Source organism: Anguilla anguilla, chromosome 18, assembly GCF_013347855.1.
Source record: "Anguilla anguilla isolate fAngAng1 chromosome 18, fAngAng1.pri, whole genome shotgun sequence".
Lineage (NCBI taxonomy): Eukaryota > Metazoa > Chordata > Actinopteri > Anguilliformes > Anguillidae > Anguilla > Anguilla anguilla.
Window position 1 is genome coordinate 19,792,721 of NC_049218.1, and position 20,095 is coordinate 19,812,815.

The following is a 20,095-nucleotide window of genomic DNA, read 5'->3' on the forward strand; positions in this document are numbered from 1 at the left end:
TAAATTGTAATGGAATAGGTCAGTTGTAATAGTTATTTATCGATTCCGCTGCATGCCAAAATGCGGAGAGAAAAAAAGCATTCAAAATGGACGATATGCCGACATTTTGTTAGCTTTACAGATAGTTCGCTGTAATTTTTTGGGATTTCCCGATCAGATGTATTCTCGGAAGCCCCTCCCACCTCCCGAATGTCCAATAAGGTGCTCAGTGCGTCTGAGCGTGTGCGTCCTCTGGAAATGCCGTCCGACGCAGTCTCATTACCAAAAAACAGCTTCCTGAAAATCTAGGGATTTCACGTAGGCCTACCGACGGAACAGTTTTGCGTTAATTTGGAATTTAGTGTTCATTAGGTTTAGCAGTTATCATATTGACAATGTATAGCGTAGCGCCGACCGTGTTCATGCTACTGCAGTTGTTCCTGGATAAAGGCTTCTCTTACGGTAAGTGTCCTCGTGTACTGTCTAGGAACTGAAAGCGGTCGTCACATTGAAACGCTATCGGTGTGCCCGGAGTTTGTTTCTGACAAAGCGCTTTGTTTTCATATTGGTTCTCATTTGTCGATCGGTCCTGATTTTCTATTCCGATGTCATCAAAAGCCTATAGCCTATCACAACTGAAAGTGCCTTGAGAGTAACATTTCACTTTTTTATTTGTTTATTTATTTCTAGTTGTTTCCTTTGTTACAGTGAACGGTTGTATTTGCGGAAGCATGTTGAGGTTGTAATTCTAGCACGAATTTAAAAAAATGTAGGCAGCACGTTTAAGGTAAAATGATTTTTAGGGTCCATTTAGGCTACGATTTCTTTACGAGGCCTGTGCGTGGTATTTGATGGCATCTGGAGAAAGGTTTGTTTGGATTCTGCTGGTATCTAAGGCCTTGTTTACACTCCTATCTAGTGCAGGTGACAGTTGTGTTTTGTGTAAATTATGTAAACCCGTGGTGGCTTACACTGATATTAATGCCTTGCATATCCTGTTGTGTGTGTTTAAAATGTACACTTCAGATGCTGTACGTTACAAGCAGACACTCCTATAATTGGGTAGAACCACAGTCTGCTGCAGTTATCCTTTTCCAGACATAAACTGGATGAAGACCAAGATGTTCTGGCCAGTTTGGGAAGTTTTTTCCTCCATTAAGGGGCCAGTATCTGATGTGCTCTAACAGGGAGCCAGTGAAGTGAGATGAGTGTGTTAGTGAAGATTGTAGACAAATCGTGAGGCTGCGTTTTATATTACAAAAGGGTTTCTCGTGACGCCAACATGCCGATTACGGGGATGGGACATGTGGCTACCACCTTTCGAATAGAAGCCAGAGAAGACCTTCTCCAATCACAGGGTATGATGGTAGCAAAAAAAAAAAAAATAATAATAATAATAATAATAAATCAAAATGCCAACATTGATTGGTGGATACGTCCAAGAAGCCTGTGGAGTATGGTGACCTTGCATCCATCTAATCTTCACTATATTACCCCATGCTTATAATGTTTTGTGTGTGTCCAATACTGGTGTGAACAGACATCCATATGTATTGCATATTGAGAAATCTTATTGGTCAACCTCGTTGGATATGAATGTACACAGGGCCTATATTTAGACTCACATATCTGGCCTCATTTAAATATCTATTAAGATAACACTAACCTGTGACCAGTAGCTATGTGGCCCTGTGCATTCAGACACATAAACACTCTGAAACACCAGGTGCACTCAGAATGAACTACATATGCACATTGTCCTACATAAGACAATTCAGTGTTTTGTATACAAACCCAGAAACCACTGGTGAGAATCCCAGTGTCTTGTTGCTGTATTGTGGAGTAGTTAATTTCGGTCCAGAGTGCTGCAGTGGGAGATTTGGGGGTGGGCAGTCGTTCCTGTCACCATCACATTTTCAGCAGAAATAAAGTTTTACAGAGGGGCCACCATATATATACCACCAAAATAACTGTTGGTGCCATCCTGGCCATTAAAAATTTTCTTGTGTCACCACCACTGGAGAGCTTGTTCAGTAGGCATGCTAAGTTGGGCTGTCAGCCTCTGTCTCTTTGACATGCTGATATTCAGTCGTTCTCCAGCGATCAGAAGAAGCCTGACGTCTGCGCAAGCGTGCGTGTGTGCGCGTGTCTGTATCACTTCCCTGTGTCATTTCTGTTTAGCGGTGTGTTTTGCTAGTTTGATACAAATGCGTTGTGTATGTCGCAGACAAGCTGGTTGCTGCACGTTCTTGTTGAGGTGTTGGTAAAATGCTGGTCAGAAGCGAAGCTGGTGTTGGAAATTTCCATGGCATATTATTCCTCTATTATTCCTCTTGCATGTTATTCATCACATGGTATTAATACATCACCACACAGTGTCAGCGTAATTATAAGGAAGTACACGGTCAGCATGGTCAGCATAAGTAAAAGAACACTGTTCCAGACCTGCCAACCTGCACGCTTTTTGTGTACCAACCAAGCAATTCTTGGTCAAAATACGCATGTACGAAATGCCAACTGAAACTACGCAAAAGAAAAAAAAATATTATTCTAATTTAATTACGGAAAACAATCGATACAAAACAATGCCGTACATTTATTCGGTATTTAAACTACATCCCTCGGATTGGACCAGATGCGACCTTGTGCTTGTGGTTCTGTAACTCCTCCCCGACCCACTCAACATCCACTGATACGCAGCGGTACTTTATTATCCACCGAGGCGTAACGCTGCATTGCTGAGGTAAAATGAGAAGTGGGAGAGTAATAATCAAGCACAAAAATGTGACCGTAATGTTAACACAAAACGTTGAAACATGTTCGGTAACTTTACGTCATGATTCATTTCAAGGGGTATATCCTAACGAGATAAATTTGTGTATATAGTTAGCCGTAGTAGTAGCTCGCATACGATTTAGCCTCGTTACGAGACGTGTGAATAACTGATGGAATTATTTTAGCTGCAGTAACTCAGACGCCACGGAGACTCCCTGTTCTAAATTTGAATCGCGCACTGTTGGAGCAAAATATCAGGAACAATGGCCGTACCTCCGCCCCTCAGAACTTCCGCACCATGCATTTTGCACATTGTGCATTTATGATTTTGACATTAGCCACCAAGAAGCTTCATGTAATAATTTAGCTAAACCTCTGGTTACAAAGGCCTGCATTCCTAAATAAGTTTTCAATTGAATACTTTTTGTCATTAGCCCTATATGATGTGTGCCTATATAAGCTGAATCAATTATTTAATTATTAAATAAAAATGGAAATCATGAACAGAAACTTGGTTTTATTCATAAAGGACAGTGTTTTACATTTGCAACATGTTTTTTTCTTTTTTCTTTTCTTTTTTTTACATTACAACATACGTTTCTGTAAATACTTGAAAATGAAAACATATGTTACAATATACAAAATACATTTTTGTATTTTTATTAAATAATTAAATGCAATTCACTTATGGTTATCAGTTTGCATAAGCACACATATCATATAGGCTAATGAAATATTAATCATGAAAAAAATGGTTTTAAGCAGGTGTACTCAAACTTTTGACTTGCAAGTATATCATAATATAGCCCAGAGCAGTGCAAGTGATATTTTAGAATCAGGTCAAATTTTACAATTTTACCTGATCATTTCTACAGTCAAAACTAGAATTATGAAGAAAGGCTTGTGTGTGTGTCTTGCAGACTTTTGTGTGCAAAGCGAAGTGGTGCGAAAGCATGTGAACTAAGCATTACACTGACTATTGTGGTACTCAAAATATTTTCCCAAGGTTGGCAGGTCTGCTGTTCTGCACACTCACACATTTTAACACAAACATGTTTTTTTCTCTAAACAAACTGAATAACCACTATACTCATATAGCCTAGCTGGATCCATGTAACAGCTGCACTCTTTTGTACTCATGTCAGAACCCATGAGAGCTGAATAAACACATTTTTTATTTGATATCCTTGAATAGCGGAACCACTATTGTTTAATAAATCAGCATTTGGAGAAAGGGGAGGGAAAATGGAAGGGTTGTAACCATAATGGATTCATGCTTTTAGCATCAGTTAACCAATCAACATCGACTAATTTTGATGAGCTATTTTACAGTGGCATTACCGGAAATCTATGTTCATGCAGGTTTTAGTAAGTAATACACATACTACAGAAAATATAAGTTTTTGCTTTATGTTCTGGGCAGCTGTTTGAGCGCACAACCTTGGGCATGCGTCTCCACTGCCATTGGACGAGCTAGACCAACAACCAAACCCTCCTGTGAACGGCAGTATCAGAACTGTGCTTTCAGGAAAAACGTGCACAATAAATCCTTCACTGAATCATATGGTCACAATGTAGTTTTTCCTTTGGTTCAAGACAACTAAATATTTCTGTTTGCACATGGTCATTGGCAGCTAAGTTTAGCCGAATCAGAAAAGCTTGCGCTGTTCTAGTTATCAACACTGAGTCCTTGTCGCTACCCGAGGAGCTCGCTGGCGTGGTAGGACAACGTTCAGTGTTTCACGGCCGTAAGCAAGTGGTCATTCCAAGTAAACCCGGCAGTCAGCTATAGCCAGTCGAGGCAAACATGAGCACTGCTTCTGAAAATGGCTAATATTGTATCCGAGTCTGTGACTAGTCTGCAGTGGTGAGCAACTGAAACCGGTTCACACAAGTGAAGTGTGAGAGTCGTGGTTTCAGACGGTCCACGTTAGCCAGGCGCTCATGGCACTCAGTTCATCAGTGGTTGCGTTAATTTGGCATTTTTTTGCAGGAAAAAAAGAGCCACAATGCTAGAAAAAGTACACTGCCTTCTATAAATGCTGATATTCCAAGGTCTTTTTTAAAGATTACATTGGACAATGACCCAGTCTTGAACCACAACAAAACTACTGTTTCTTTGAGATCATAGTATTTCAGTGTCTGACAGTTGTGTTGTTTATTGATCATAATATTTAGTAGCATTCCAAAATTAAAATAGGAAGGCCTTAATTTGAATGAAAAGTCGAAAATGAGATGTCACGCCTCTTGCTAGTTTTCTCAACATGATGAAAATAAAAACCGAAATTGCTCCTAGGTTTTTTTAAAAAGTATAAATTGTTAACCTGTGTGGCAAAAATTCATTTTTAACGGCAAAACATTTTTTGTCACTTATTTCATCCTTCTAGTCCTGTTATTTCATCCTACTTCTGCTACAGCTGTCATAATTAAATTAGGAATGACATTGTTATATTATTACTGAGTTGGCATATTATGGTAAAGATGGTTATATTTATCAGAACGCAAGTGAATTGGTGTAAAATACAGATTTTAAAATGTCCTGTGTTCCAAAGACGCAGTATTCCATGGGCTAGCGCGACCACTGCTCGTTCTGCCAGTTTGACGTGGCGCCTCGGACGCGTGCAGGGAAACACTGCGTGATCCCACACGGAGAGCAGCGGCCGTGCCACCGCATCACAATCATGAGCAGATAATCGTGCATGTGATGCATTTTCGGTCAACGCGAGAAATGAGCCAGGAAATAGGCCTGTGCATTTTGTAGTCATTGGCTAGATTTTTGAAGTTCACGCATTGGCTCTTCATGGAGCATCTGATTTGTTAAAGAAATGATTGTGTCTGCGGAACAAAGGCGTCATGGGAATGATCTGCAGTCTTTTACTGGGTGATGCGTCTGTGTGAGTGAGCCAGACCTTTGTTATGGTTTATTCTGGATCAGTGAACAGAAGTAAGGACAAACGTCACTACTTGTGTGAGGGAATTGTGTGTGGTTATATAAAGTTAAGTAATGTATGCTGGTTGCGTATGCAACAGAGTGCTAACACTGCATTGGTTTAAAAAAAAAAAAAAAAAAAAAACCTAAGCAACAATGTCTTTACCTCCCCGATTGGCAGTCCTGTAAACTGTGGGTTTAATATTTAGGTCAGACTGACTCTACACAGATCTTCCCTGCTTGCACGTTTGAGAGAATAGAAAGTTAGCAGCCTGATGGTTCCTGGAACTGACATTCATCATGTAGACGGTGACCTCTTTTTGGCTTCCAAAAAAAACACCTTGTTTTGTATCCATGCCAATGTGTGGTGATCTAGATCAAAGGCAGGCATGTTTCACCAAGAGCTGCAGATGCAGTACAGGCCCTCGTGATTTTCATGTCCAGGCTTGATGCAGTGCTGGATGCCAACGTTCAGATAATCAGTTCAGCTTCCTCTACAAGATCTGCCCTGTACTGCACTGCAGCCTTGTACTCGGGGTTACATTTAAGAATTCACCATTGTTTGCAGTGCCTTTGTGAACAAGTAGTTTGTAATTGTTATGCTTCTCATGCAATATCTTCATATTTACACAGTATTATTTTCATTGGGAAGGGCTGCCGGTCCAGAGGCCCACTGTTATGAGCCGGTGTAGTGCCCAGTCCAGCTGCTGACGTCCCACAATGCGGGAAGCCGCTTCTCCGTGTCTGGGCATTCCACGGCGTTTCGTGAGAAGGAGGAAGCGAAAGGACCCCTCTGCATGAGACTGAGCAGAAACTTCAGAATCAAGCCTCACGGTTGTGAGAAACCAAGGTGAAGGCTTACTGGCGATGTGTTAGAACAGCCACTGGGAGGTGACTCATTTCAGACTGCTGTGGTTAACACAGTCGCAGGTGTGGTTAAGAACTGTACAACTGCGTTATGAGACAGTACCGTGTTGCTCATTTACAGAACCCTTATTCCTCTCTGCCTTGTTATTGTGGATAATTTGCTCAAATTGTACTTCTCCCTGCTGTTTTCAGTGGACATTTGAAAGCACCAGAACCTGCAGTAGTTGAGCATTAATACATTTTAGCTAGCAGATAATAATGTAGCCTATTTAACAGGACAAAATAACATTTTGCTCATCATAAGCTCATCTTTAGGCCCGTTCATGGTCATCAAGTTTTGACAGAGAAAAAATTGGCTATTTATAACATGCAATAAATTATATTGTGGCTATTGTGAAGGCTAGCCCCCAGTTTATTTAAACTTGTGGCGATAGTTCATGGCTGAATGTGGGCAGCTACTTGAAACTGTATGTGGGGTAAGTTTTAGTGCATAACCTTCTCCTACAGGCAGCTTCTCAGTGCAATTTTGATCCAGTAGAAATAGACTGTAAGCATTAGGGAACTACCAGCCTGCTGGAAGTTATTTTTGGCAATACCATTAAGATTCTGTGCTTTTGAGATGCAGTACTGTGAGTGAAATCCTTGCTAATGAAAAATAGCTAGATACCTTGTTTAGGCTGTAGTCAATCGATACGTATCTGATCTATATAGCCTATTTACCTGTATGTCTATCTATATAATCAGTCTATCTATCTGAATGTTCTGAAAGCTTAAAATTTTGCTGGCCAAAAGTTCAGTGGCAAAAAAAGCCACTGCAATCTCCGACCTTAACCTACATTTTAACTTTTCCCGTTAAAAGGTGTTAAGATCTTTTTATCATTTGCTCAGACCTCCTTTAAAAACATGAAAGCCTGACTGTAGCCTGTTTCCTCTGAGTCTCAATGGCGTGAGCTCTTGCATGTAATCACACAGAGGCCGTGTGCATTTGGGCACTGCTGAGGTAGGGTTATTATGTGACCGCAAAGAAAAGATTTTTCTCCGTCAACTTGTACTGACTGTATTTGGAAATCAGAAGTTTCATGATTTCGAAATGGTTCCTCTTCTCTGTTGCTTGTACTTTGTAATACTGCAGTGTCCTGTGTTTTAAAAAAATTTTTTTTATAACTCTTCCACATTTAAACAAAAAAAAGCCTCTGTTTAATTTAGTGACAGTTTTACTGACCAAGTTGGCAGCAATCGCAGACCCATAGAAGTTTGCTGTTGTCTCCAGTGTATTGCTATACTGGAGGCTCTGCTTTGATTTCATTTTCAGCATGAAAAGCAGAATGAAGTCAAAGCTTCACCTCCAGACTGTTAGCTGTACCGATTCTTATCTGAATTCTTAGAATTTGACATCACCAGTGTCCTGATTTCAGTGGAAATGGTGAAATGAAAACAAAGACGCAGTGCACTAGTTGATTGTGAGTTTTAATTTTCCTCTGCTAACTGTTCACCTTTACACTCATTCACTCACTGTCCTGTCTTCTGTGTTTATTATGAAAGTACCAGAATAAAGTAGGAATGACCTTGTTTAACCTCTCCTCTTCCCGGGTTTAGCCTATATGCGTGCACACAACCTGCATACACCTGCATACGCCTGCATAAACCTACATACACCTGCATACATCTGCATATACCTGCATACACTTGCATATATCTGCTTACACCTACATACACATACATACACCTGCATACACCCATATGCGCCTCTCACTCAAGGGGGTGTATTGATGTTTTTGAAACCACACATGCTATTTTTCCACTGAGCCCAGGAGAAACTTTGCATCTATAATCATTTAGCCTAACCCTAACCCCTACCCTGTGTGGCATCAAGAACTCTGCCGCCTGCCTGTAATCTATTACCAAACCTTACACTCCTGTAGTCTATTACCAAACCTTACACTCCTTAATCTATTGTCAAACCTTACACTCCTGTAGTCTATTACCAACCTTACACTCCTGCAATCCATTACCAAACCTTACACTCCTGTAGTCTATTACCAAACCTTACACCCCTGCAATCCATTACCAAACATTGCACTCCTGCAATACATTACCAAACCTTCAAACCTTACACTCCTGTAATTTATTACCAAACCTTACACTCTTGCAATCTATTACCAAACCTTACACTCCTTAATCTATTATCAAACCTTACACTCCTGGAATACATTACCAAACCTTACACTCCTGTAATTTATTACCAAACCTTACACTCCTGCAATCTGTTACGTACTCTGTCCTGTTATTATTTTGTTTGTGTGTGTGTGTCTTTAAATTCTAGGTGCAGCTCACTGATGAGCTGAGTGAGGGCACCTGTGTGAAGGCATGGGCTGGGCCTATATAAGAGGCTCCTTGCCCTGTTCACACTCTCTCACTCCCTGATACAAGACACAGCTTTTCTGTTTGTTTTTCTGTTTTCCCTGTTGTTGTCTTTTTGTAAATAAAAGTCCATATTCTTTTGTGTAAAAACTGGTGTCGTGTCCCTCCTTATGTTGCGGCTTTTCGAGCTGGTCGTAACATATTGGGGGCTCGTCCAAAGCTCATTATTGAGTTAGGTGAGTTAATCTTTGTACCCCTAGAGCTACATTTTCTATTTTGTTTCTGTTAGTTAGTAGGTTCATGCTGATGTTGCCACATGAGGTAGAGTTTTCATTTTTTTGAGCTTGCCTGGTTAAGTAAGCCTGCAGGTGTTGGTGTGACCATCACCACTTTGTTGTTTTTGTGCGGTAACCCTGGGGTGGCCCCTGGCGTGCCCGGGAAAGCCGACGAAGACTAGTTGAGTTCTAGTTAGATAGAATTTGTCTCTTAGGCAGAGAGGAAACCAGGTAGCCTAAGTTCTAGAGTAGGTAAGTTAGAAACGTCAAATTCTAATCTAGTGATAGCATGTGGTGGCATTCGCTGGCCTTTGTTCTTCACACGCACCGCGTTGTGTGTGAATGTAGGGAGTTAGGGCATTTTATTTTGTTATGCGCAGTAGTTTCTGTTAAGTGCTAGACTGTAACATTTGTAACCCTGATTAGACTGGCAGTTTGAGTAGGCTTTCTCATTTTGTTGGTGTGAGCTTTGTGTTTGTGTGGTCACATGCTTTTTGCAGGGACTACATTTTGTATAGCCTACTTTCTTCTCAGTGCAGTAAGATTAGTAGAGCTTAGTGCTTGAGTTGTACTGAATCACGTAAGAGTGGCAGCATTGCTAATGCTATTTCTATACTGTGTGGCCTGAAATAGTTTTTGAGTAACTGCTACTTTATCATCCTAGTGCTTTTTAAGTTCTATTGCTTACATTTGGCTTTGTGTAGGCCTACAGTAATGTTAGCTGCGCCCTGTTTTGTAACACTTTAGTTCTGTGTGGTAGTGTTACGTTGTGTTGCGCTAGTTTGTAGCTATCTAGTGAGGAAGCTTACTTTAGTGAGCTTATTTGTGTGCTGCCTCCGGTAGTACTTTCCTGTAATTGTTGCTATTATTTATTTATTTTTATTTTTTTTGTTTTACATCAAGTAGGCCTAATTTGTGATTCCACTATGGAGTTTGATCTGCAGGGGTTTAGTGAAGCTCCTACAACAGAGCAGCTTTTTCGTTGTACTAAAGCACAGCTCATGTCCATTGCAGAGCATTACCACATGGAAATTGCTCCGGGTTCTCGTGAGAAAGATGAACTTGGAACTAAAATAGCCACTGTACTTGTTGAGCAGGGAGTGTTGAGCAGGGAGTATTGCCCAGGGAGTCTAGCCAGTCTGATAGAGCCAGACTTAAGTGAGTCTGTTAAGTTTCTTGGCGGCAAGAAAGAGCAGGTAAAGGTACAGGCTCAAGAGGAACATTCTGTACGCTTAAGAGAATTAGAACTGCAGTTCAAGATAAAACAGTTGGAGATTGAGGCAGTTCGAGCAAGGGAAAGAGAAGAGTTGAGGAAGCTAGAGATTGAGGCAGAACGTGAGATGCGGTTGGTACATGAAGACAAATTGAGAGAACTGGAGTTTAGGTCAAGATCTGAACCTAACACAGCTAATTCTCATACATCCTCTGTCTCCCCTACTCGATTTAATGTTGGTAAGAACATAAGTTTAGTTCCTCATTTCTCTGAGAAGGATGTGGAAAAATACTTTTCCCATTTTGAGCGTGTAGCTACCACTTTGGAATAGCCTAAGGATGTCTGGACATTATTGTTTCAGTGTGTACCAAAGCTCTGACTATGAGGTTGTTAAAGCGGCCATCTTGAGTGCTTATGAGTTGGTCCCAGAGGCCTACAGGCAGCGTTTTAGAGGTTGTCGAAAGGTTGAGAAGCAAACATTTGTGGAATTTTCCAGAGAGAAGGAAATCCTCTTTAACAGGTGGTACACATCTCAAAAAGTTGAGACTAAAGAACAACTTCAACAGTTGATTCTTCTGGAGGAGTTCAGAAATTGTGTCCCTGAGGTGGTTGCCACCTATCTGAGTGAGCAGAGAGTGTGTAAGGTGGAGGAGGCTGCTGTGCTTGCTGATGAGTAGCCTATGTCTTGGCTCACAAGGTAGTTTTTAGCGATAGATCCCGTGAGACTAAGAGCTATGCTTCTCCTCGCACTCCTCGTTTCTTTAAAACTGGCAGCAGTGATTCTGGTTCTTCAGCTTTCGCTACAAAGGCTGCTAGGTCTAGCAATGGAAACCCTGAGAGAACTTGTTTCTATTGTAAAAAGCCTGGTCACGTCATAGCTGACTGTCATGCTTTCAGTAAAACGCAGAAAGCTGCTAAGCCTGTAGGGCTGATAGCTTCAGTACCATGTCAGTTGCCTAGTGTAGAAAATGGTCCCAGTCGGTCCACTAAAGATAGCCATGAGCACAAAACCTTTACACCGTTCCTTATGAATGGTTCAGTAGCCATCTCTGAGTCTGAGAAGCCTGTCTCAGGTGTTAGAAGCGTTGGCTGTGAAGCATCAGATCTCTAGTGCCTATCATCCAGAGAGCCAGGGGGCGCTAGAGCGCTTCCACCAAACCCTTAAGAATATGTTGCATACCCATGGTCTTGAAACTGGTAAGGAATGGGATGAGGAGTACCCCTCCTGCTTTTTGCTATCAGAGAAACTGTTCAGGAGTCATTGGGTTTCAGTCCTGCAGAATTGGTGTTTGGCCACACGGTTCAAGGCCCATTGAAATTGTTGCGTGAGCAGTTGATTGGAGATTCTTCTCCTAAACAAAATGTACTTGACTATGTCAGTGCTTTCAGAGTGCGTGTTCACCATGCCTGTGAGGTAGCGAAAGAGGCATTGACAATCTCCCAATATAAGATGAAAGCTCACTTTGATAAAAATGCTGTTGAACAAAGTTTTAAATCTGGAGACTCTGTGCTGGCTTTCCTTCCCATCTCTGGTTCAGTACTGCAAGCCAGGTTTGCTGGTCCCTATGTGGTTGAAAAGAAACTGAGTGAAACGGATTGTTATTCGCACCCCAGATAGGAGACGCAAGACTCGTGTATGCCATGTTAACATGCTGAAGCCTTATGTTGCTAGGTCTGGTGAAACAGACAGCCTACATCCACTTCAGCTGATGTGTTGCCTGTAGCTTTAGCCTCAGTGTTGCCTTCTTACTCTCTCCGGGAAGATCATGCTCTGTGTGTTCAATTGCAGAATTCCAAAGTGTTAGGTGATTTGGAGACTAATCTGTCTCACCTCTCTGGGTCCCACAAGAGTGACATAGTCGGGTTGATTGAAAATCATTGTGCACTATTTTCAGATGTACCTACCCAAACCACTGTCTTGCAACATGACATTGATGTTGGTGACTGTCTTCCCATCAAGCAGCATGCTTACCGTGTGAACCTGACAAAAAGAGCTCAAATGCAGAAAGAGGTTGAATATTTACAAAAGCATGGCCTTGCTGTTCCTAGTTCCAGCTCCTGGAGCTCTCCGTGTTTGTTAGTGCCAAAGTCTGATGGGACACCACGCTTTTGTACTGATTTCAGGAAGGTGAACAGTGTTACCAAGCCAGATTCATTCCTTCTTCCTCGTGTGGAAGACTGTATAGACAGGGTTGGAGCTGCTCGCCATGTCACAAAGTTAGACTTGCTCAAGGGCTACTGGCAAGTATCTCTGCATTTGTTACCCCAGACAATTTCCTGCAGTACACGGTCATGGCATTTGGTATGTGCAATGCCCCTGCCACTTTTCAACGCCTGATGCGGAGGGTATTGTCTGGAGTAGCATACTGTGAGGCATATCTCGATGATGTGGTAATCTATTCAGCTGACTGGCAATCTCATGTGGAAGCCCTGTCCACTGTGTTTCAGTGTCTGCAAGAAGCTTCTCTCACCTTGAACCTTGTAAAATGTGAGTTTGCCAAGGCTACCATCACCTACCTAGGAAAGCAGGTCGGTCAGGGCCAAGTGCCTCCAATAGATGCTAAGGTAACCGCTATCGCTAAGTTCCCTGTTCCCACTACTAAGCGGGAGCTATGTCGTTTTCTTGGCTTAGCTGGTTATTACCGAGGGTTTCGCCGTAACTTTTCTTCCATTGTGTCCCCTTTAACAGACCTCCTTAGCCCCACTAAGAGTTTGGTTTGGGAAGCAAAGTGAGCAGGCCTTTCAGACAGTTAAAACTCTTCTCTGTAGCTCCCCAGTGCTGTCGGCTCCTGACTTTGCAGTACCGTCCAAGTTGGAGGTTGATACGAGTGGTACTGGAGCTGGTGCTGTGTTGCTACAGGAATATTCCTCCAGCATCGATCACCCTGTCTGTTACATCTCTAAGAAGTTCTCTGCAGCTCAGCGTAACTACAGCACGATCGAAAAAGAAGCCTTAGCTATGCTCTGGGCCCTGGGCCCCTCCAGCATTTCGAGGCTTACGTTGGCTCTACTCCGTAGCCGGTTACAGTTTTTACAGATCACAACCCTCTTGTGTTCCGGAGTCGTATGTATAACAGTAATCAACGGCTTATGTGTTGGGCACTTATGGCCCAGAACTTCACTTTGGAAATCCGTCACAAAAAGGGGTTTGATAATGTTGTGGCCGATGCCCTCTCACGCGCTACAGTAGAATGACACCAGTATGGCTGTCATCTTAAGGGAGGGGGTGTTACGTACTCTGTCCTGTCATTATTTTGTTTGTGTGTGTGTGTCTTTAAATTCTAGGTGCAGCTCACTGATGAGCTGAGTGAGGGCACCTGTGTGAAGGCATGGGCTGGGCCTATATAAGAGGCTCCTTGCCCTGTTCACACTCTCTCACTCCCTGATACAAGACACAGCTTTTCTGTTTGTTTTTCTGTTTTCCCTGTTGTTGTCTTTTTGTAAATAAAAGTCCATATTCTTTTGCGTAAAAACTGGTGTCGTGTCCCTCCTTATGTTGTGGCTTTTTGAGCTGGTCGTAACAAATCCATTACCAAACCTTACACTCCTGCACTCTATTACCAAACCTTACACTCCTGCAATCTACTACCAAACCTTACACTCCTGCAATCTATTACCAAACCTTACACTCCTGCACTCTATTACCAAACGTTACACTCCTGCAATCTATTACCAAACCTTACACTCCTGCAGTCTACTACCAAACCTTACACTCCTGCAATCTATTACCAAACCTTACACTCCTGCAATCTATTACCAAACCTTACACTCCTGCAATCTACTACCAAACCTTACACTCCTGCAATCTATTACAAAACCTTACACTCCTGCAATCTATTACAAAACCTTACACTCCTGCAGTCTACTACCAAACCTTACACTCGTGTAATCTATTACCAAACCTTACACTCCTGCAGTCTACTACCAAACCATACACTCCTGCAATCTACTACCAAACCTTACACTCCTGCAATCCATTACCAAACCATTGATTAACAGACCTTACTTGAACTCGGTTTTACACAACATTTTATCTTTTGAATTTGATACTGTTGATACAAAGACCCTGCAGTACAATTGTAAGGCTGAAATGCCTCAAATATATGGACTGCTAGTGCCCCCTTGTGGATCTTTCAGAGCAGTGATCCAGTGGCTTGGTTGACAAGAGAAGTTTTAAGCAATATTAATGTTGTATATATTTCTCCTTTGAGTTATAGTTGTATCTGAAAGCAGGTTGTCTGTGTCCTGATTGACTGAACCCAACTGTTTTTGATTTAAATTGTTTTTTTTTCTGTCCTGTAGTCCCCCCTCCAGACAACGTAACAATACAGTGCCACAATTTCAGAACAGTGGCCTACTGGAACTACAGCCAGCCCTCTCTACATCCCCGCTTCATTGTGGACCTCTTCCCTTATGGCGGGTATGTGCTTCCATTAAGCCTATGAATTAATGTTTGTGAAATCAAGTATTTATGTTTGTGCGACTCTATCTCATGTAATGGCAGTCTGGCTGCTGCGAGTTTTGAGCAGATCCAGTAAACCCACCAAGCTCAAGACTCTGGTCTCCAGGAACTAATGACACACTTATTGCTTCTCCAGGGGTGATGGTTCTGTAGTGAACATTCACGTGCTAATGTTCCACAGTAAACATTCACGTGCTAATATTATGCAGTGAACGTTCACATGTTAACGTTCAGCATTTAAATTTCACGTGCTAACAGTCCATAGTGGACGTTCATGTGCTAAAGGTCTGCAGTGGATATTCACGTGCTAACGTTCACGTGTTAACGGTCTGCAGTGGATATTCACGTGCTAACGTATGCTTCTGAACTGAACCCTTTCATCTCAACACATTTAAGCAGCAGAGAAAAGAACAGTCGTTACTTGAAGCCAGACAGTATAAGTGAGAGGTAAGAATGTTGTCTGCCTGATCCATCCTAAATATACCTGCTTGACTGCAAGATTTCAGTGCTGATCGGTTATTACAATTTCTTGTTTTTATCAAATAAGCTGAATACCCTCTGATTAAAACATGGTCCATTGGCATTGATCATATTTCTGGACAAAAGGCCAAATGCAGGGCTAATGTCCTTCTGTTATTAATGGTCTAGTCTGTGCTGCATTAACGGGTTGCTCGGATTGCCTTCTCACTCACAGTGACTCGGTTACGAGCTGCTTCAACATCACGCATCGCCACTGCAACGTGTCCAAGCTGGTCCTGCGCTCAGTCCGGCACGGCTTCTACCTCAACGTAACAGCAGTGGTCGGATTGAACCGGTCGGAGCCCACTGCATCTGCAGAATTCACCTACAACTCGAACGAGTTTCAGGATGAACTCTGTGAGTTTCTCTGCAGCTTTCAAACCAGGTCTCATCGTCATTCTGAATCTCTTACGTGCTTATTATGTTTGCATAATGGGCTTATTTCCCGCTCAGGTTTTGTTGGTTTTCCCAGATGGGCGAGTTGCGCTGTGACTGTACCGCCTCTCTCTCTCTTTCAGGCTTTCTGGATTTCCCGCCCGTTAACCTGTCTGAGTCAGACGGCATGCTCAAATTTGAGTTCCCTCACCCCTTCGACTTCTACAGTGAGGCCCTGCGTCACGTTAATGATAGAAAGTACTACAAGAGCTTCACCTACGAGGTCCTAGGGCAGGTGAGCATGGAGACTGCGCTGTGGCCAGGAACCCGGGCTCTTTAAACGCATTTGCACACAAAAGCTTTCGTCGGCCATTGTGTTTCTTTTGTAAGTTTTTGACGTTTTATGCTCAGTCGGGCCACCCGCATTCTCACTCTGCTCCTTTCTCCTGATTGGCTCTCAGGAGAAAATGCGGCTGGACTGCGAGAGGAAGAAGAAGGGCCTGTGCGAGGGACTCGTGTCGGCCCCCGGGGCCCAGGAGAAACCCTGCATCCGGCTGAAAGGCACGATGAACAACATACACATCGCAACCGCTGAGGAAGTCTGCCTCCAGGAGCTCAACCAGACTGCCCTAACCATTCAACCTCCAAAAGGTGCATTGCACATTTCAGTTTGGAATATCCAGTACTGTAGTTCCGCTTGCCTGCTGTACTTTTTTTTTTTTTTTTTAAATTTGAGCCTATTCTGCAGATAATTGGTCCTTAATCCTCGCCCTGGCGGGTGCTGGTGCTGCCGTGGTGGTCTTTACTGTTTGTGCGGGTCTGGTGTTCAGAAGAAAGACTAAGGGCAGCACTGCCTTCCCCAAGATTATGGTACGTTTCTGTGATCTGGGGTCTCCCTCTCTCTCACACAGGGGTCAGTGGGGTCTCTCTCTCTCTCTCTCTCTCTCTCACTCACACTCACACACACACACACACGGGTCATTGGGCTCTCTCTCTCTCAAATTCAAATAAATAAATAAATAATAATAAAATAAATAAAATAAATAGATAATTATAATTATGCAGGATGGTCACTCGGTGTCCCTCAGGTTTTGACAAGCTGAGACATATTGAGTAACCGGTATTAATACATAGCCCCATACGGATCAACGGTAATAAGCTAAGGGAAATGGCAGTGGTCACCTCCCCCCTCTCTCTCACACACACAGGGGTCTGTGGGGTCTCTCTCTCTCTCTCTCACACACACGGGTCAGTGGGGTCTCTCTCTCTCTCTCTCTCTCTCTCTCTCTCTCTCTCACACACACACAGGGGTCAGTGGGGTCTCTCTCTCTCTCTCTCTCTCACCCAGGGGTCAGTGGGGTCTCTCTCTCTCTCTCTCTCACCCAGGGGTCAGTGGGGTCTCTCTCTCTCTCTCTCTCTCTCTCTCTCACCCAGGGGTCAGTGGGGTCTCTCTCTCTCTCTCTCTCTCACCCAGGGGTCAGTGGGGTCTCTCTCTCTCTCTCACCCAGGGGTCATTCACATGGGAGAAGGTCTGACTATAAATATCTGTGTTACAGTTGTTAGGCATAGTATGGCTTAGTGAAGTATGTGCCGTTAAGAGTACGTATCACCTGTTTTTGTGCAGGCGTCCATGCTGGCCAATCCGCACTCGGCAAGGCGGTTACTGCAGCCCGAGACTGACGCCACGTCGGAGGTTCTGTCTGTGGCCCCCCGTTCTGACTCTGAACAAGAGTCCCCCGATGGCCAGGTCCCTACAGGCACTCTCATCCCTGAGGAAGGGTCCCGATTCCCCATCGGCACGGTCATAGGACGTGGCGGCAGCTTCAGCGAGGGCCAGACCTACGATGGGTTGGGCGGATCGGAGCAGGGGAGCAGGAGCGAGGAGGAGGAGCAGGAGAACAGCGCCTGCCGAGGCGTGGAGTCCTCTGGCTACGACCGGCCCCATGTCTCCCTGACATTTGAGATTAGCCCAGGGGACCGCGTGCAGGGGTACAAGCTAACCCAGGCCTGAGGAGTTCTCAGTCATCCTCAAACTCTGCCTCCTCTGGCCAACTTCCCCAACAGCTCAACGCGATACCGGAATATATAAAAATCCACCGGACATGTTACTAAAGCAGCTGTATTTTAGTCAGCTGCTTTTATTTGAAATGAATTCCAAATCGGACAAAGTCGTATGTTCCATTAGTTTCAGGGGTCCAGTCATTTCTGTCGTGAGCTGTTGCATTGCACAGCCAATCACCAGGTAACAATAAGTGGAACAATGGCATCTGTGATTGGTGGACACTTTCTTCTGAGGTGCTTGGTAGGGGGAGGTGACCACTGCCATTTCCCTTAGCTTATTACCGTTGATCCGTATGGGGCTATGTATTAATACCGGTTGCTCTGTAGGCTGAGTCCCAGGCCATGAAATTCATTGTTGTAGTTTTTGAGCCTGCTTTTTTTGCCAAATCTGCTTTTTGGCCTAAATATTGGTGGAGCTCAAGCATCTTGTAAAAGCAGTGTATTTGAGGTTGAGGGAAGTCCTAACATGCTAGCTGCCTGTCTTTAGAGGGCCTTAAAGTAAATTTTCTTATCTGTAGCTTTGCACAAAACAATGTATCCTTCAGATGTAACCTATAGAATAGGTTTGTTGTACCCCTTGTTGGGAAACAGACAGTTTTATGTATTCTAAGTCCCGGAGGGAGGAGAAACCCCCATGACCATATGGGCCTCCATTCCTTTCGGTTTCGAGGTTTCCCCTCCTGGGAATTTCCACGGGGCCCCTGTGGGGGGCGAGCCCCCCATGACCATTATGGATTTGAATGGTCCAATCGGAAGGAACCACGGCCCCTTATCACCAATCAGAGGCAGTGCTTTACATTACAGGCATTTAGCAGACGCTCTTATCCAGAGCGACTTTTACATAGCATTTACATTGTATCCATTTATACAGCTATACTGAAGCAATGCAGATTAAGTACCTTGCTCAAGGGTATAACGGCAGTGTCCTACCCAGGAATTGAACCTATGACCTTTCGGTTAGAAGCCCAGTTCCTTACCTACTGTGCTACACTGCGGCCCTAGAATTCCACTATATGCAAATGTCAATGTACTGAAAACTGTATAAATCTAACGACACATAAGTACCTTGAACTTTCTCACTGAGTTGTTTCCGTAGCCGGCTGCTTAATAAATCTTCCTACGTTTTTACTACGACCTTCTGATCTGCTTCTTCCTGGGATAACGGTCATTTTACTTGTTTTTGGTAATATCTTGAATAACCAACACCCTTTAACAGCTGTCAACAAAGGTCTACATTCCTTGTTCTGTCAAACCAGTTTCCTCGCCTTATATGAAAATGTGGCGTATTTTTTTATTTTCTCGCTACAAACCGAAGCATAATGACCGAACGTCAGCAAAGATCCGATCTCGTCATGGAATTTGTTACTAATGGAATGAAAGTGAGATTCCAGCCAGGCTTGGTGTTAAAGAAGGGAAAAGTTCACTAGGATATTAACACCAACAGGTTTTGGTTTTATACCTTCATCAGGGTTACATTTTAAAAGCATAGAAGGACAAAGATACTTATCTAGGTCAATTCAAAGATAGAAGCAAACGAGTTGGGGGTCAAAATCATTGCTTGGGACAATCAGCCAGTGACACATGCGCAAATGTCGAACTTCACTATAGAGAGTGAGGTGGAAAGATCAGGTGATAATTGGTCAAATTTGATTGAACAAGTTTCTCCCAGTTACTGTTCCACGGGTTCAGCAGATATGTGTGCCTTGATCATTGTAGCTGAATTTTGCATTAAAGCCTAACAACAAAGCCTAACAATTGCATGTGTACTTTATTTGGCACTTATGTATGTATATATATATATGTATATATATATATATATATATGGCACTTATGTATGTATATATATATATATATATATATACACACTTTTTTTTTAAATTAATGCTTATGCCGTGCCACTATATTTTGTTGCTGGAAACACTTTTCATTGTAATACTGTCTGACAGTAGTTGAGTCTAGCCAAGAATCTGCCTACTGAAACCATTGCGAACATTTCAGTTTGTCCAAAACATATTGTATGTTGTAAATGTTTTTAAACTACCCTTTTTTGTATTTCTGTATTTCAATGTCTACTCAATTGCATGCAATTGCAATTAATACTCAATTGCATGACATTGAATTGAATGTGAAATAGGGATTTTAACAGTTCATCGATTAACTGTTAATCGGTAATAACGTTGATCGATTTAATTTAATTGATTTATACGGTTAAATTTCAATAAACCATTCCTTGACTAACCTAATGTTGGCGATTTGATTTTACATGAATGTTTCTCAGT

The 20,095-nt window shown here is 42.8% G+C and overlaps 1 protein-coding gene across 5 annotated transcripts; it reads left to right on the plus strand.

The window, feature by feature from the left end:
* The first annotated feature begins 195 nt into the window (after window positions 1–195).
* On the plus strand, window positions 196–20,054 carry LOC118218015 (interferon gamma receptor 1-like). 5 transcript variants are annotated; one of them, XM_035400325.1, is made up of 9 exons: window positions 196–441; window positions 1,243–1,337; window positions 14,702–14,819; window positions 15,261–15,308; window positions 15,556–15,737; window positions 15,899–16,050; window positions 16,217–16,406; window positions 16,492–16,625; window positions 17,380–20,054. In XM_035400325.1, exons 2-9 carry the CDS (start codon window positions 1,262–1,264, stop codon window positions 17,764–17,766), a joined length of 1,287 nt encoding a protein of 428 aa, XP_035256216.1. In that variant the 5' UTR covers window positions 196–441; window positions 1,243–1,261; the 3' UTR covers window positions 17,767–20,054. The 5 variants fall into 5 exon arrangements, with proteins under 5 accessions (XP_035256216.1, XP_035256218.1, XP_035256220.1 ...); XM_035400327.1 differs by having other exon boundaries at window positions 205–441; window positions 16,504–16,625; XM_035400329.1 differs by lacking the exon at window positions 15,261–15,308 and having other exon boundaries at window positions 205–441.
* The last annotated feature ends 41 nt before the right edge of the window (window positions 20,055–20,095 follow it).

Coding starts and splice junctions, on each gene's coding strand:
- LOC118218015 (XM_035400325.1), top strand. CDS start 1,262: ATGCCGATTACGGGGATGGGACATGTGGCTACCACCTTTCGAATAGAA. Junction 1,338..14,701: donor AGACCTTCTCCAATCACAGG/GTATGATGGTAG, acceptor TCTGTCCTGTAG/TCCCCCCTCCAGACAACGTA. Junction 16,626..17,379: donor CTGCCTTCCCCAAGATTATG/GTACGTTTCTGT, acceptor GTTTTTGTGCAG/GCGTCCATGCTGGCCAATCC.